General features: G+C 40.8%; 1 protein-coding gene across 1 annotated transcript; it reads right to left on the bottom strand.

Annotated features, from left to right (window-relative positions):
* Positions 1-896: 896 nt before the first annotated feature.
* Positions 897-18,589, bottom strand: LOC131769431 (putative leucine-rich repeat-containing protein DDB_G0281931). The gene is made up of 2 exons (XM_066165219.1): positions 18,457-18,589; positions 897-5,131 (listed from the first exon to the last, which is right to left on the bottom strand). The coding sequence occupies exon 2, from the start codon at positions 5,121-5,123 to the stop codon at positions 1,932-1,934; it is 3,192 nt and encodes a 1,063-aa protein (XP_066021316.1). The 5' UTR covers positions 5,124-5,131; positions 18,457-18,589; the 3' UTR covers positions 897-1,931.
* Between the last annotated feature and the right edge of the window lie 670 nt (positions 18,590-19,259).

Here is a 19,259-nt window from a genome sequence, read left to right as displayed (position 1 = left end):
AGAGTTGAAATATGCAGACATCGCATACATCCAATCACCAATGCAGTTTCGAAACCTGTAATAGTTTTCAAACGTCTGCTGAGTCAAGAGCACCAAAAATAAGCTGTGCGGGGAATTTTACAGAGTTGGTTGGCGTCATTTAGCAACCGATATCAATATGAATTGCAAAGAAGTGAAACATAATTTGCAACCTCATGATTCCACTCGTTCATATAAAATAAATTTGCCAACAACAGACCTTTAAGACGACAACGTTTCCTGATACAATTTAGAAGAATAAAACAAAAAACCTTTTAGAAGAATACGTTTCCTGATACAATTTAGAAGAATAAAACTGTAGTTTCGAAACCTGTGATAGTTTTCGAATGTCTGTCGAGTCATGAGCACCAAAAATAAGCCTCGCTGGGAAATTTGTAAGAAGACAACGTTTCCTGATACAATTTCGAAGCCATCTCGAATCCCGATCAACTAGATGAAAGATAAGTCGCTTAAATAACGAGGAGAGAATTTTTCATAGCGAGTAAGGCGTTGATAGGTCAGCTTGTCGAAAGGAACGGAGAATAGGACACTTCGGTGAATGTGGATAGAGATCCCACCTTAGTCTTAAATACGACATCCCCCACCACCTCTCACCCCCTCCCCTTCCTTAATTCCGCAGCCCAACGCCTCTCCCTGTAATATTTGTTCGTATCGTAAATGATTACTTCCACATTGCAGAGAAAGTTTTAATTCAAGATACCTTAAACTTAGTACAAAACTGAGTTTTAAAGTTTTAATATAGAAACGTGTAGTATATCATTTTCTCTGACACTTGAAAAAAACTTGGTTCAAGATATCCATATATATATCTTACAAGTTAATGCTGAGCTAGACTAAAGACGAACGCATGAGCTTCAGCCATTAAAGCAGAGGATGAGGACAAGCTAAGTGGGACAAGTTTTTTTTTTTTAAAGTGGGGGGGGGGGCCTAATACCCCCAGTCCTTCCCCCTGCGCGGTCCCTGAAGACGTTAAAAAACGATCTGAGCAGGAAACATGCTCGTTAATTACAGTCACTGAGAGTAAAACGCGCTCCAGAAACAAGAGCAGGTTTCACTGAACAGATTTCCATAGAGCGTAGCTTTCTTGTGTCCTGTTCGGCTGTATCTTCTGTGGCATGGTAGAGATACAGATAAACAACTCTAACATAGCAGTAGCTAAAGATTGTTTTTGTACCTAAGACTATATGCCACTTAATCAAAAAAATTTGAAATGAAAAACTGGGTAGAAACGTAGGTAGGTAAATCAAACTTGAATGAAAATCCATATTCCATAAACAGAGAAGAGTACCTTTAGTCATTGTTGCATTATGCCTAGACATGTATTTCATCCCTGAACCAACAAATATCCCCCTTGATTTCATATCAAAGGTGCTCGATACAGAAAAACTTCTAATACATAACCAGCGTTCATAAAATAACATTCGACATAAAGTACCTAACGCACTCAACTAGAAAACCTACAGAAACGCCATCTATTTCAAGAGTGATTACACGGAGCTCTTTGGATACACAATGAATTAGGGAGAAGAACTCTTTCTCTACCTTTACTGACCCGTGTTATGTTGTGATATAGTTTTAACCTCGGGCTGTCTTTTGTTTTCATCGTTTTTTAGACTACTAATCTTTTAAACCGAAAAAATAACACCGAAAGAGGAAAGAATCTATAACCCCAACATATTATAGAGTTAACAAATACAATTCCCTAAACGACGCCACCGTCTTTTAGGTGGTTTTAGACTGAAAACTGAAACTTGTAACTATAGTAATGAAACTTTTTGGTTGGAGCCAAAATTAAGTAGTAAGCTAAAGTCACAAGATCTTGAACGATGAGTATCAACTATATCTATGATAGTTAATTATGCAGGACGTTCAGATAGAAAAAAAAATTTAAATTAGTCGATGTCGTCGACTTCTGTGTCTCCCCAATGTTGGCTGTTCACGGACAGCAAATTGGTTCTTTCTTCATTCACGCCGCTTCCGCCACAAGAGCACCCATGGGAATCTTCATACCCAGTTATTATAAGACGGTAGAAAATAACGCCCATTAATAGGAGAAGAATGCAAGAGTTAATAACAATTACAATCCACACATATGCTGCTGAATAACTCATGGAGCTTTCCATGGCCGAGAACCTCAACAGTATGAAGGACATTGAAAGCACCAGCAAAACAAGGGGCTCGAAAAAGTTTTCAGAACCAAACTTGTTATGAGGAAGATCGTTATAAGGATGAAAACACAGATGAATTATAGCAAAGCCCACGAGAAGGACCCAGACAGCGAAGGTTTGTAAAGTAGAGGAAGACGAAATTATGGATAACGCAATGGCTAGTAACAGGCGACGGAGTAGCATTACAATCTCAAAGTACTGCTGATACCTTGGTTTGTAAGGTAAATAAGCAGGACCAAGCCACGTGTCAAGTTTTTCACGATCGTCTTGGCTCATGCTGTTTCTTTTTCCAAAGAAAAAGAACATGAGTGAGGAGAGAAGCAAAGGAAACCCAATCACGTAGACCACTACGGAGACAAAACCAAGAGCTGATAGAGTTCTGTAAGTAACAGATGTGCATTCTATCCAAGGGGAATTTGGCATGTATAGAACATCACGGTCATTTTGGCATGGGCGTAAGATGGAGAGAGTTTGCTTTACAACTGGAAAGTAAGTGAAACTTAAACAGAAAAAGGCACTTTGACGGCATTTAAAGTGAACATTTTCCATTCGTCCTTCTCGGGAACGAACCTTGTTGTAGCTTAGCATAACTATAAAGTAGACACCCACAAGTGCCAAGCAACCAATTGGAAGAAGGAGAATAAAAGCAAACTTACCAACAGGATTGAAAAGAGAAGGTAAATCGCATGAGAGTGAAGGGAAATACAAATTCCAGTAGCTACTCAAGTAGCTTTGAGCTGCAATGATTTTTGGAGGCCAAACGTTTGAGCTAGAAACCATGAAGTCCAGGGTTTGCATATAAAACACTGCGATGCTGATGAGTGACTTTGAACCTTTCCCTCGACTAGTCATACACAACACGAAAACCACCAGGTTCAATTTGAAAACCCAAGTGGGTAAAAATTCCAAAAGCATAAAGATCAGCATTAAGAGAAAATGTACTGCTGTTACCATGAACCATTTAACAGGTCGCAAGTTGAAATAAAAAAATGACCAAAGCAGAACAAGGAAAGAAATGGCAAAAATAGGAATGAAAAAGTAGTAGTAAGTAAGATCTCCTTTCACACATTGGTAGCACAATCCGCCAATTTTATAAAATCCTTCTTCACAACGAGAGCAGAATCTGTCAGTGTTTCCTGAATGACATATGTGGGACTGATCGCATGTCGTGATTAAATTTGGCGATAGACGTTTGGTGTGGGATAAATGCGGATCGTTGGGTAATGTGCCAAGGCGACAGGTGCAAGAAGCCAGCGGATTGCACGCAGCAGGTACTGGACACTTGACGAGATGAGTAACATTCTTAGAATTAGGCGATGGCCAGTAGCCGGGAGCTATCCTCATGATGTTTGGGCGGATATCCTCCAAGGTATTGACATCAACTTGGTTGCACGTCCCTCCGTCCATGCATGATTTACAAAGTCCATTATCTCCGTAAAAATGAGCGTCGCAGATACAATACTTGTATTGGTAAAATGTAGGATCTAACCGAATACGTCCATTATTGAACGTAAAGCGCCCTTCGGGACACGTATAGTGATCTCCTTGATGAGGCCTGATCATTCTTGAAAAGTCTGGCTGAAAGGTATTTACCAATATGCTTGTTCCTTTCCTCATGAAAGGATTTCCTGAAATATCTAAGTATTGAAGAGCCATGAAATTTTGAGTTCCTAATGGTAGAGAACCTGATAAGTTATTTGCAGATACGTCAATATATGATAGAACTGAGACATCGCCAAAAAAATCAGGTAATTCTCCATAAAAGTTATTGCCACTTAAATCGAAAGTGGACAATCGTAAGAAGTTGAACAGGTTCGGCAAGACAGGACTTTCTATATCACAGTAGCTTACATTTATGACAGATAAGGTCGCTGTGCTATTAAAAAGCCCCATGAAACTTTGAAAATCAATTGCCAAGCCTCTATTTTCGGCCAGCGATAAGTGAAGACTAATGCTTCCCACGTCGTCTTTTGACCATGGCTTGCCTTCATTAATTGACGTAAACCTGTTTTGAGATAGATCTAAAATATCAAGTGGTTTTAAAAGCAGATGGCCGGGAATATCTCCCGTAAGACGATTGTTTGCAAGATTAAGGTTTCGCAGGGCACTGTTGTTCGGAAATATTTCTGGAAGCTTACCGGATATATTATTTCCAGGCAATAACAGGATAGCTATGTTTGGTGGAAACTTTCGAGGTATCTCTCCTACTAGATTCACTCCAGATACGCAGACATCCTCCAACGAAGGTATTGCAAATATGTCAGAAAGGTTTCCAGACATCATCCCGGGGGTGTTTCGTAAGGTAAGATCATAAAGTTTTGTCAGTTTCGAAATACTTCTGGGTATTTGTCCAGTTATATTATTCCCGCCAATATCCAGCATCCGTAGCTCCTTCATATTTCCTAAGTCTCTTGGCAACTGTCCCGTGAGGCCTTCTCCGTCCATAGGACTGGCTATAAAGAATTGCAGATTTGTAAGATTGACGATATCCTGAGGGATCTCGCCAGAAACAGAGGAAGCACAGATGATTAAGTTCAGCAATAAACTCATATTTCCAAACAAAAAGTCCCCGAGTCTACCACGAAGGCTTGGGTTACCAGGCACGCACAAAGAAAATAAGTTTCGTATTTTCCACAAATTGGAAGGGAGAGAGCCATTCAAGTTGTTAAAGGGCAGCATAATGGACTTGATGTATGAATTGCCGTGACACGTGACTCCATACCAGGAACAGTGCTCTATTGAACTATTCCATCCACTGCTATTATACCATTGCTTGCCATTTGTATATGTGTAAATATCTCGAAGAACTTGTCTTTCTTGCTCATGTGTAAAAGAGGTGTCATAGGTGTAATTTGGAAAGGTTCCTTGAATAACAATGCGTCGCAAACAGTCTTTTCCTTCGACTCTCAGGAACATTTGCAAGTCTGTTAGAAAAAGATGAAATATTTATTTATTGATGATTTAGCCATTTGAAAAACTAAGGTGTCAGAGATTCTTGGGTACGGGGAAGGGGGGTGGGAGGGGCTGTAAGATTTTTGTAGGGTCATGATTAATATTTTCTTGATCCCCCTTAAGGACCTTAAGGTTTTGTAATGTTCCTATGATCCCCACTCACTGGCAGTTGAGTGGAAGTTACTCTTTATGGTTCCTCCCTTTATATTCTGTTGGCTATGACTGATTCTCCTCCGTTTTCCCAAAAACCTCTGTGCTCTTTCCCAAATTCCTATCCCCCCTCCTCACCAGGCAATAAAATTTCTTCCATTTTTTTCTAACTTAAGACTTTCTTAACTTGCTAAAGTAAAAAAAAACCTATTTCGCCACTTTATAACGGACAGAGAGGAGGGCAATTGAAAGTCAACATTAGAATCCAGGTATATAGGCTCAACCAATAACAATGAATAATATGGGACCAAGAAGAGGGGGAAGGGAGGGAGGGGGTAGGGCTATTCGATAAAACTTGTCAAACCTACGTGGGATATATACTGATTGAGTAATCAAGCTCTAAACCTGCTGTCCCGACAAACTGCGCTGGTTTATCGCGTTGAAACCTCCGGGAAAATCTCTTCGGTTAAATAATTGTGTGAGGGACGATTCATTATTATCACCAGGGGGAGGGGGGTGGAATGAAGATTTTGCATGATCACGTGCCTTTTAGAAAGAACGGAGAAGGGATCAGCAGAAGGAGGGACCGTAGAAAATAGACTGCGAATCAACTGCCAATGAAGGGAGGAACACAACAATATTCAGCAGAGCCTTAAGGGTGTGTCTGCGTCGGAAGGGTGAGCGAGGGGGATCAGTAAATCCTGATACAGCCAAACTTTCTCCTTTCCCCCTCCCTCAGGATAAATAATGACCGATCCTTCTTGGTATTGTACAGCCTAAACTAAAATATACTGCGTATAAAAGGCTCATAACGTATACAAAATATGCACACAGCTTCTGTGGCAGACCCACACTAAAAGATGTCGAGCGTTTTCAGAACGGGTCGGTCAGCGAACCCTATAAGAGATCTCTTTATGTGCGAACATTAATAAGCGAACCTTCCATCGAGAAACATGCTATATCAACTGGGACATCTAATGTGAACCGAGAGAAGCATATCTCATCGTGTATGTAAACGTGATCGTGAACCAAGCAGAATACCAAGACGATGTTTGAAAATTTAAGAAACAAGAGCAGAAAGGTTAGGGAATTGGTCTATGCACGTTTTCTTTCATGAACATGTGAGAAACCTGCATCTCTGTCATACCAAGGGAAAAAACAGTTACAGGATAAACCAATAATTACATAATGCAAATGCAGGCACAAAAACAAAGCTTCTTTCCAACAGAAAGTACGAGTGCACACAACTATGTGTCTAGTTTTAGAATGGTTTGGGGTGTTACGAAAATCTCTGCGAGTCTCCCGAAGTGTTTGCATGATCAAACATGATGCTGAGTTTAAGCTTCCCTTGCCGCTAAGGAAACTATGCAACGTCTTTCGCACTCACCGTAAATATCCCTCGGCCGTAATATTTCCGCCTTTCCGTCCAGCAAAATAACTGCCCGGTAAAAAACGATGCTGAGGAGAATTAACTTGCATTTTCGGAACAAATGTGAAAATTGCATAATATTGGTAAGAACCGTTCCACGGTGAGCTCCTGATACAGTCATGTTGTGAGCCTGAGAACAGGCCTTGAAATTTTCCTTTATCTCAAGAGTAACAGGCAGCTATTGTTCAGTATGCACGTTTTTTCCTATTATTAATGCTCTGCATGTATCATATTCTAAATTAGGAAAGAACTGATGCAGAAAGACTGAAGAAAGAAGTCGATGATTTTCTGGGTTGATGAAGCGGTGCTTTTCAAAATATATGTTATTTAGTTCTGTACTTCCTGTATTAAATTCCTTTGATGGGCTTAATTTCTTAGCCCAGATAGAAAAGCAAGATCTCAAGATACGCTTCATGGCTGTGCAAAATATACAAGCCTAAAAAATAACAATATGTCGGCAAGATTGTGTCCCAGTTGCTACTGGAGTTAATGTATGCATTTTCAAGATCAATCTTACTGAAGAGAGTGTCGCTTCATAATGAGTGTTAAAATCAGCCTTGAGGGACCTTTCATTGAGGAGTCATTGACCAGTAAGTATTTCAGATTCTTTCAGGTGCCATAAGGAAGAACTTTAGATCTTCCAGTTTCCTAGTTATTATGTAGGTTGTGTGTGATAAGCGGTTTGCATACCCTAAGAGTCAACTCCAGCATTTTGTAAAGTAACTAATTGTAGTTTTAGTCAAATGCGCTCATTTTTTATTTCCTCGTCGCCAGTAAGAGTTTTCAATACAATTGCTCCTCTTGCCACTGGGATCCTTTCGTATCGATGTGATGCAAATTCATATGGTACGCTCCCTAGAGCCGTAAAGGGATGTTAATAATATAAAAGATGGCGTTCTTTGCAGAACACGTATAGTAGTTTGATTGACAAACAACACAACAGAAGTGTTTCACAAAAGGCCTAAAGCTTTACAAAGAAACGGAACTATTACTGAAACTCTAAACGCAGAAATAAACACGAAGTAAGCTTAGCTAAACGGACTAAACATTAAGAATTAATAAGATAATTACGGGGTAAAAAATCCTGGCGAATATTCTGGCTTCGAAACTGAATATTTTTTGAGGTGCTTGAAAGTTTTTATGTTAAAGCTTCGAAACTCCAATAATTTGGCGAGGTTGGGTAGTTATGTCCACATGCACTTTCGATACTATTGATCTTGAAGTTTTTAGCTTCGTCATGCGTTCTTAGATAAGCTGTAAGAATTTTTTATTGAGTTTTAAAGGGAGGGGTTCAACATATTTTAGTAGTGAGACAAACACACACAAAAAGTTTTAGAAAATAAAACAAAACATATTACTATTTGTCTCGCCACCTAGAGGAAACGATTTAAAGAAAGACTGCAGATGAAGGGTAGGAAGTGGCCGCGAAAGGGGAAACTTTTTGCAAATGCACGATACATTTGGATAAATTTGTGACTGCTAACCATAGCATCTTTTAAAAACTTAGCTAATAGAGAGACGCAATTCAAGTTTGGTCAGAATTTTCGTGCTTGCGATAATCTCATCGACCCAAAACATCTTAACCTCTAGTCCTTGATTACTGGCTCAGAAGCAACTATCGATAACGCGCTAAAAGTCAATTCGATCAAATCAATTATTATTATTATTTCCAGCTATGTATTTCCTTTCACTCATGACACAAATGATTTCTAGAGTTTTCTTGTTACAATGTATGGTGTAGGATGGTTCTCAGCTTATTTAATTAGCATCAATTTAATCAATTTTTCGTCGTTAATTCATATTGAAAGCATGCTGGCCCGCTTGGCTGGGTCGTTAGTGTTGTTTGTCCTCCGGGAGTTTTCTTTCGAATGTTCGAGATCCCACTCGGTAATTTGTGTCGAGTCGAGACAAGAATTTTCCGGTTGGGAACTTTTACTCAAGGGTAGCATCCCAGATCATTTATACAGCCAAAAAAAATAACAGACCAATATTTTCTCTTGACAAATCGACCCAAGAGATTCAAAGGAAAAAACAACGGTGGTAGAGTGAGTAGTGAGATGGCTGGCGGGAAACAGTCATCAGAGTCAGGAAAAATGCGTAAAGACATAGACTCAACGTAGAGGGGTAGAGTCGTTTCTTTTTAGGTCCTTGGGTCAATGTTAGACTATGTATGGAATCTTTCATCCAAAACCGGGATTATGACTACTTTGGATAATTTTACTACGTGCCATACAGGTACAGGCAGATGTTGAATAAAAGTTTGCTTAGTTTTTTTAGTAGTACACATTTCTTTTTCCAAGTGTCATGTTTATCCGGCCTATGCTGAATTCTAATTTTCAAATCAATGTTTGTATTCTTCTAAACATTCTTAGATCTCCCAGTATGTCGTGATATTGCGTTACACGGTCACGCCACTGGGCCGATGAACATCTGTATATTTAGAAGACTTAGCAGACAACGAACACACACGTGGCGGCAGTCGAGTTCGCACAATAAACAACCTTTTTGAGTTCACAGAATCGTGACATGGTGTCAGGAGTGGGATCTGTTCACCCCTAAAGATGACAGAAGCAGCTGAAGCATCCATAGTTGTGCCACCAGCGCCGACTCAAGTTTTTATTCCCCCGTCAAATTTGCCCCCGCCGAAAGCGCTTAATTTTGACGACAATTTAGCCACCGCATGGAAATCGTGGAAAGCAGCGTGGCAGCGCTACGAAATCGCTACTGGTGTATATAAACAAGAGGGCATAGTTCGTGTGTCGACATTACTAAGCATTATAGGCGAGGATGGCGTCAGAGCCCACGATACCTTTATTTGGAACGAAGACGAAAACGCAGACGACATTTCACAAGTCCTGAAGAAGTTCGACGAATTCTGCATTCCTAGGACACAGGTCATATATGAACGCTATAGGTTCAACAACCGAAACCAGGAACCAGGCGAAAACATCTCGACGTATCTTACGGAGCTTCGAACGATCGCAAAAAACTGTGCACACGATACAATCACACCAGATGAAATTTTGCGTGACCGCCTCGTGCTAGGCATACGGGATGATCGCGTCCGCGAGAGACTTCTCCGTTTGAATGATTTATCTCTCCTACAAGCAGTTGACATTATTAAGTCGTCAGAACAGACCCAACAGCAAGTAAAGCTAATGGCTGGAGGAGACACTGCAGTTCATGCGTTACGGAAGGCGGGATCGGCAGAAAAACCTGAAGAAGAACGACAACTTAAGTCACAAGCATTTAGAAGACCGTCTAAAGAATGTGGAAATTGCGGAATGGTGCATGGACGTCATTGTCCCGCGTATGGAAGAACATGTTTTAACTGTGGGAGTATGAATCATTTTGCGAATAAATGTCGCGCTAATCCCCGAGGAGTGAAAAGTAGAGTTTCGGCGGTCCACGAAGCCGTCGACATGGGAAACGACCCCTACTACATTGGTGCTACTACTAGTAAGAGCAAAGGCCAGGAAAAATTGGCAGTGGTCAAACTCCACATTTATGGGCCAGATCCCAAGACAGAAGTCCAGTTTCAAATAGATACTGGGTCGCAGTGCGACATTCTCCCGGCCCAATTATACAAGCAAATCACTGGGGACACCCTCCTTCATCGCCTCAAACCATGCCAAAAGGAAATAGTCTCGTACACAGGGGATCGCCGCAAAATTGCTGGTAAAGCTACCCTGCCTGTGTGGTCCCGTGGACAGCGGAGGTCAATGGAGTTTAACATCTTAGACGGAGACTATCAACCGATTTTATCATTGAACACCAGCCTCAATCTTGGCTTTGTGAGTTTGCATAATTGTGACGTCCTAGCATTACACGTCAAGTGTCCCAAAGCCTCCTTGCTCGAAGAGTATGAGGACGTATTCGACGGATTAGGGGCCCTACCGGGAACATACAAAATAGCCATAGACGAACAGGCGCAACCAGTTGTCCACGCACCGAGGCGAGTGCCAGTAGCCTTGCGTCCATGCATCAAAAACAAGCTGGACGAACTTGTTGATCGTAAAGTTATTATTCCAGTAACAGAACCGACGCAGTGGGTATCCAGCATGTTGGCCATAGTGAAGCCAAACAAAGTACGCATCTGTATTGACCCGAGAGATTTAAATCGTGCCATTCGGCGAGAGCATTACCAGTTGCCGACTATCGATGAAGTGGCCTCCCGCTTAACAGGTGCCAAGAAATTTACTCTTTGTGACGCCAAGGATGGTTTCCACCAAATCCTCTTAGACGATGCTTCTAGTTTCCTGACAACGTTCAATACGCCTTTTGGGCGTTATAGATGGGCCCGCATGCCTTTTGGTATCTCAAGTGCGCCTGAAGTTTGGCAGCGACGCATGCATGAATTCGTAGAAAATTTAGAAGGAGTTGAAGTTATCGCTGACGACTTCCTCATCGCTGGATTTGGCGAAACTGACGCAGAGGTCAACTCGAGCCTTGAAAAGAACGAACGTGCGTTCTTCAAGAAATGCCGGGAGTGGAACCTCAAGCTCAACAAACTCAAGCTGAAAAGATCTCAAACCGAAGTGCGTTTCATGGGCCACCTCTTGACTCCTAATGGTCTAAAGGCAGACCCAGCCAAAGTTGAAGCTATTTTGGATATGCCACCGCCGACTGATGTGAAAGGCCTGAAGAGGTTTTTGGGGATGGTCAATTATCTGGCCAAATTCTTGCCACTCCTGTCCGACATGACAGAACCTTTGCGAAGGCTTGAGGACAAGGACGTCGAGTGGTGTTGGCTTGCACAGCATGAGAAAGCATTTACCACAGTCAAAGAATACTTGGCCAAGGCCCCGGTACTGAAATACTATGATGTTACTGAAGAAGTGACAATCCAATGCGATGCCAGCATAACGGGTTTAGGTGCAGTACTGATGCAAAAGGGTCAGCCCGTTGCCTTTGCCTCGCGAGCTCTGACCGACACCGAAACGCGTTACGCTCAAATCGAGAAAGAGCTACTCGCCATAGTGTGGTCAACCGACAAGTTCAATCAATACATACTGGGACGCGAAGTTGTACACATCGAGTCTGACCACGAACCACTAAGGGCAGTTTTTACCAAGCCAATACACAACTCACCAAAGAGACTCCAGAGAATGCTGATGGCCCTTCAGAATTACTCCCTGGATGTGCAGTATAAAAAAGGGGAACTTATGTGGGTATCAGATGCACTGAGTCGAGCATACCGCAACACCACCGAAGCCTCCAAGCACGATACAAGTCTGATCTGTACACTTGCCGAGATAGATCATTCAGAAAACCTCTCGATTGCACCATACAGGCTCGCTGAATTCAGAAACGAGATTGCCAGGGACCCAGTGATGCAAAAGCTAATCGGAGCAATCAAGGGTGAATGGCCAGTGTCAAGGAAGTCCTGTACCCCTGAGCTGACGCCTTACTATGACAAACGAAGTGAGCTTATAGAAGACAAGGGACTAGTATTCCTGGGGGAGCGATTGCTGGTACCCCCTTCCCTGAGAAAAGAAATGTTGAAGCAAATTCACCGATCACATATTGGAATCGAAGGGTGTTTACGTCGCGCTAGGGAGGTCCTCTATTGGCCCCTCATGAATTCGGAAGTAAAGGACTTTGTTTCCAAATGCTCAATCTGCCAGTCGTACCAGCCAGATCAGTGCCGCGAGGAATTGCAACCGTATCCGATCCCGTCGCGTCCCTGGTCGATGCTAGGTGCCGATTTTTTTGACCTTGGGCAACAACATTTCTTTGTCCTAGTCGACTACTGGAGTGGGTTCTTTGAAGTCCAGGAGGTTAAGGTGGCCACATCTGCTAGCGTGATAGCTGCGTGTAAAGTACAATTCGCCCGCCATGGGATACCAGACGTGCTTATTACCGACAACGGACCTCAGTTTACGTCATCGGTGTTCAGTGCATTCGTGAGAGAATGGCAGTTTGAACATAGAACTTCGAGCCCCCGTTACCCCCAGTCAAATGGCCGCGCCGAGAATGCCGTGAAGACCTGCAAGAACTTGATGACGAAAGCGAAAGCGGATGGGCAAGACCCGCTGTTAGCCCTTCTTGATTGGCGCAACACCCCAACAGAGGGTCTAGGAACATCACCCGTACAGAGACTGATGGGACGCCGCACACGCACTTTCTTACCAACCCATGAAACGCTCCTGCGGCAGCCATCACACCAGGAAACAGCCACCAAATTAGCTGAGCGCAAGAAAAGACAAGCTCAACAATACAACAAAAAGTTTCGCCCTTTAGAGGCACTAAAGTGTGGACAGGCCATCAGGATGCGGCTTCCCGGAAGGGAGGAATGGAGTCTGGGGACCTGCACGAAAGCCTTGGGGAACAGGTCTTATGAAGTTGAAGTTTGCGGCAGGCGATACCGACGCAACCGTCGGCAACTGCGCCTGACCCCGGAAACAGCACCACCTATGAGTCTGGTAGAACTAACTCCGCCCGAGTCTACCCTCAAACCGGCGCCAAATCTGACAGAGCCAGGACCTCCTCCACCGGAGTTCCATGGCGAGACCAAAACAGAGAGAATGCCACCTGAAAATGAGATGGGAACTGAGCTTGAGCCACAAAGGATTGAAACTCGTCGATCAGAACGCAGACGTCGACCGCCTTTGTGGCATCAGGATTACCATATGAACTGAACATTGAATGATTGAGCCGCTAAATAGTTGTTGGGTTCTGTTTCTATCTTTTTATGATTTCAATGAAGAACAATGTTTTATCGATTTTTATGTGATTTGAACAGTGATCGAAACCGAACATTAAGTATTAATTAACTTTTGAAGATAAACTTTGTAAAAAGGGGAAGATGTCGTGATATTGCGTTACACGGTCACGCCACTGGGCCGATGAACATCTGTATATTTAGAAGACTTAGCAGACAACGAACACACACGTGGCGGCAGTTGAGTTCGCACAATAAACAACCCTTTTGAGTTCACAGAATCGTGACACAGTATCAGTTAGTATTCATGCAAATTAAACCAATCCTACTAACATTTTATTATGTGTAGGGATTGGTATCAGCTATAAAAGTATGGTCAAATCAAAGTTTTGTGCCAAACCTATGCATCAAATTTATGTTAAAGAAATATAAAATGGTTTCCGTGTTTACATAGCCTGATGTAAACACTTGGGAGGTTGGGAGAACACGAGATAAGCGTAGGAAACCACGACGCGAAGCAGAGTGGTTTCCAGCCTATCGAGTAAAGGCTAAAAAAACGGTTTCCGTGTAAACACGGAAACCATTTTCCATTTCTTTTATAAAATAGCTAATGAAAGAGCCTCTTCTTGCAACGAAGGAAAGCGACGTGCTTGTTGTTGCTGTTCATTTGGCTTTTCGGCCGTTTCTTAAATACTGGGAAAATTAAACTCCAAAGGAAAATTAGGAAAATCTTCTTCTTCCATTACTGTACTCAAAACAAACTTAAAGAAACTGAGTTGCTGCTAAATAAATAGCAAGGAGAACTCCGCGAGAAGATTCAGTATGAAAACCGTGTTTACATACGCTCATGTAAAATGGTTTATAGCCAATCAGAGCGCACGTACTTTTTGAATTATTTTATAAAAGAAAATATTGAATTCTTCTTAACCCTTTAAACCCTAAGAGTGATTGGCATCAAACTTCTCTCTACAATATCATCCCTGAATCACACGTCAAGGTCAGGAGAATAAAGGAAATGATCACCAACGAAAGGAGCTTTTGATTGGTAAACAAATTCTCCTTGTCAGCACCTTAGGAAATATATGAAGAGCAGTATGGGGAATATACATACTTATTTTAGTGTGTAAAGGGTGAAAACTAGTATATCAAAATACGAATGAGGTACCAAGCACAAGTATGGATTTTCACCATGATAGTTTCAAGCTTTGAAAAAAGTCACTTCCTACCTAAATCCTCAGTTCCTTTGCCTTGACCCCGTCAAAACACTGGCAACAGGAGTGATTAGCAAATTAATGATACAGACTAGAGAGCCTATCCCCACATACACCCTCCTCAATCCTGTTAGCTTACTATGGACACGGCATTTTAAACATAGTGCATATGCCACAAATTTCTCCGACTAATTATTTTGTAATAGTGTTTCCAAGATGTAGAAAATGTTTGGGTTGAAACATAATACAGATTTGCCAGTATAAAGTCAAATGAGAAAGTTTTACATATCAATAAAATTTATTTTTGGGTTTCATGTTCACATGTTGCAACAATTTCATCTTCCAGTAAATTTAATTATTTGCAAGCATGAGAAAAATACCATCTAAAACTTTTTAACCCATTTAATATAGCTAATAACAACGTCAACTCAATCTTTAAACTAAAGAGAAAACTTGATCGCTGTTTGGAATTAATGTCTGTAATATACAAATAAAATCCAGATATTATCTCAGGTTTTCTACCAATGTCTTCATGGTCGAATCCTAAGTCTCTCTTCGTCATCAAGTTTTAATCATGATACTCTAGTTCTAGCTTATCTTTTTTGAAATCAAACTTTCGTAGCGTAAGAATCATGTTAGAAAAATTTCTTATTTCAGTAGCTTGGTGTAGAGTTACTAAGATCATGGACAGTTGGCTTAAAGACACCTACATTATATGCGGTTACAGCAGGGGGTACAAAATTAAATAAAAGAAAAAATCTGAAAAAGACGCCGTATATTTCCAGCCTGAGGACAATCATGAAGCAAGAATAACCAAATGAAAAAAGTAAAACAAAACAACAGGTTTAAACACGAGCTGAAAATGACTTCTCTTTTTAAAAATCTACGCGTATCAGAGGAGTTTGAAACGTTAGGGAAAAACGGTGGGGAAGGCAGTCATACCTGGCAACGTTCAAAAGAATATAATTTCAATTGATGATGACATCATACACTTCATCTGCAGAAGAAAATATTCCTTATCTTCGAAAATTTGCTCAAAACAACAGGAACAATAACGTTACAGTTTTTATTATAATGGAGGGCTGGAAAATAGACTAACTAGAGCTCCCCAGGCTTAGCTAAATCTATATATTATTTAACCCAATCATATTATAAAGTTAAAAAAATACATTCCCTATAATTGGAAGACGCCATGTTTTCCTACTGTAGTTGGTTTTAGACTGACAACTGAAACTTATAACTGTAGTAATGAAACTCTTTGGTTGGAGCATAAATAACGTAGAAGGATACAAGTTCTCGGACGAAATTATGGACAACGCAATGGCTTATAACAGGCGACGGATTAGCATTACAATCTCAAAGTATTGCTGATACCTTGCAGGACCAGGCCATGTATCAGGTTTCTCAACCTCTTCAGGGCTCATACTGTTTCTTTTCCGAAAGATAAAGAGCATAAGTGCGGAGAGAAGCAAAGGAACCCAACAACGTAGACCACTACGCGTACGGAGACAAAACCAAGAGCTGATAGTGTTTTGTAAGTGACAGATGTGCATTCTATCCAAGGGCAATTTGGCATGTAGAATATCACGGTCATTTTGGCATAATCGTAATTATCGTTAATTCTAAACCTACTAATCCAACATATTGATGTGTGCTGCAGATATTGTTCCAAGTGTTCCATCAGAACAACAACTTTGCCCATCCCTTCCGCCCGTTGTTTTTTAATATTCTGTTTGTGAAGGATAATTGTTCCGTATATTGCTGAGTTTTTCAGGGTGTCTTTTGATATCTGGAGAGTTATCTTACGATCGGTGTGTGTCTCTATCATTGAGCCATTGCGGATATTTTAAGAGCATTAATTTTCTTTGATTGGTTCAAAATAGTTTTTTATCCCTTTGATTTCCCAAACACCAAGAATATCGCAAGTCATAGGTCGGATTTCAAATTTACCGTTCCTGAAGATGAGATCGACCTTATTTTGTGCCTAGCGCACATATGTCGGCCCCTCTGTAGTTTAAGGTTTTAAACGGTAGTTGGGTCTGGTAACAGTGGTGAATAGTACCACTCCCTTTTGCAAGCCCCCAAGTTCCCATTGGCCACGGAACATAGCACCCCTGCCTCACATAAGCCACACATCCCCACCCCTGCGTTTTGTAGCATGGCGCAGTAAAAATGTACAAAAGGTTCTCTTTCATACTATTCGGCGTATTCCTTGCAATTTTAGTGGAAAGAAAAACACCCCTAAATATTTTGTATTTTCAATTCTGATAGTGCTTAATTATATGGAGTTTTGCCCTTCACCTACCCACTAAAGTTCCTTTGTCACCGGTATTGCGTGACAACCCAAATACTCAAAAGACGTACACGTTTGTAGTCAACTCAGTTTAGCATTGAATTAAACTGTCAAATGTAATCTTTTAGCAATACTCGCAGTCAACTGAACCATTGAATAAGATGCCACAGTGAAGAAAGATATCGAACGTTTGACAACAAGATGGTATTCGACAGGGTTGGTGGTTTCATCGGACGTTGTCATTTATACAAACCTAAACACGACGAACAACGAGAGAATTACACTAAAATGGTATCTGGATCGGTCTTCTGCGGTAAATGAAGTTAGAGCATTTGCAAATATGTTTCTATGTACATTTTTCGGCCTCATATTGGTTACAACATATTAAAATAGAATGTTGACCGCAAAAGGTCAAATAACTGCATTTTAACGGACTTTGAAAAGCTTTTGTATCGCTCTCAATCATTTGCCCAAACAAATTTTTACAGTCGTATTGAGAACATCTTTTCGACCACCAAAAGTTTAATCCATTTGAAGGTTTAGCACATGGTGAAAATTAACTTTATTCACGAAGTATTTTTACTGAAGAGAAATGCATGCTTTCGAAATTAAATTGTTATAAGCGTAAAGAAGAGCGCAATGTTTACAAAAATCATTTTGTGAGGTCTTATGAGATCGAAAAAGAAGATTTGAGTGTTTAAAAGACGAGATAGTGATTCGTTTTTGCACGCGAAGCCCTCAAACTCGTGCAATAATTTTCTGCTAAAAATGACGATTTTAACAGAATTTCGTTATTTGTATTTTTTCCTGATATAAAAAGATATTTCGCCAAAAAAAGTATGCAGTGATTTTGGTTATAGCCAAGCCTATCTAACATTAAAATAAGAAAGAAATCGAATTTTCCACCCTTGCCGCGATATCTTTAATTTTTACAGACAAGCGCTCTTAAAAGTATGACACGACAATTTTATTGGAGAAGTAAACATTTCAAAGATGACGAGAAAAACCTTCTTGCTTAACAAGACTTTCAAAATGAATTTTATATCGTGGTACAGCCTTTAGTATACAACGGAATAATTTCCGCGGGACTTACCCAGCTTAATTATTTTGTTCCTCTTCGTCAACACATGTTCATGCATGCATGAAAATCAAGAACCAATATTCAAATAAACTAATAATCATATTCCTCCGTCGTCAACTAAGTCAAAACAGACCAGATCAACAATCTGCGGATAAATAAGCTCGATCCATTTGCCCGTGGGTAGCATGCTGACGTCAGTTTGTTTTGCTTTTTTATTTTCTACACGAAACGAAAGATGTTTGAAAGTCTTAATGTTATAAAAGAAATGGTAGCGTGCAGCGTACAACCATCAAGTTATGGATACACTTCAGAGGTTTTCTTAGCACTCAAGAAGCTTAACTCCGGCCGGACTCACGGACTCTGATGCTTTTTCCGTGTTTAACAACTTTCCGCGTGCATCCATAACTCGAAATTGAAATCAGATGACTCAAGTGTTTGCTGCGCCATAACTCTGTTCTCTTGTACTCACCATAAGTATCTCGAGGCCACAATGCTTCAGCTTGTCCAACTTGCAGACCAACTATTTGGTAAAAAACGATGCCCAGGAAAATAAACGGAAATTTGATGCTTTTGGTCCGCGAAGCTTCCTTCTGGGTTCCGAACCTGGCCATGTTTTCAGGTCTGTAAGAGTATTGTTTACACAGTGTTCCCTTTAATTGCACATCAAATTGCTGACGGGCGTTATGACATGGCACTTTTAAGCGCCTTGGAAAATGAGGGCTATTTTGGAGGCCTTTCATGATTTCTAAAATAAGAATGCCAGTGATGCGTTGAAAAGGAAGCAAGTGTGCGGAGGTAAATCTGCAGCTCTTGGCGGAGTTCTTTTCAACACTCTTATTTTAATTCTTTGTTGAATTTTAAAACACAAATAAAACTAAACAGATCGTGAAAAAGGGAGGAAGGGGTTCACAAGAAAAAAAAGATTATTTAAAAGAGAAAACTGCAGTCCCTGAGTAGGTCATTCAAATGAGATTATCATTAACTGCTTTCAGCTGGCTGACCTTTGGTTATTTCAAATAATTACTATTGTTTGTTTTACTTCGATCTTAAGGAACACTTAAACTGAAAGCAAGTATCAGGAGTTTCAGAAGAAGCAGTTCCCAGATATTTTGAACAGGAAATGAGGACTGAATATCGTTACGGCGAGTCTTGGATGGCTTCATACTAAACTGTGAGTAAGAAACAGGTGAGCAAAGCGCAGTTGCTTTCTTCGCAGGTCAAATTAACAAATTAACGGCTTGGGTTGATGTAGTTTGCAAATTTTACTCTTAA

The sequence above is a fragment of the Pocillopora verrucosa genome, chromosome 4, assembly GCF_036669915.1.
Source record: "Pocillopora verrucosa isolate sample1 chromosome 4, ASM3666991v2, whole genome shotgun sequence".
NCBI lineage: Eukaryota > Metazoa > Cnidaria > Anthozoa > Scleractinia > Pocilloporidae > Pocillopora > Pocillopora verrucosa.
The sequence above is the reverse complement of the archived record's forward strand: the minus strand, read 5'-3'. Positions and strand labels throughout refer to the sequence as shown.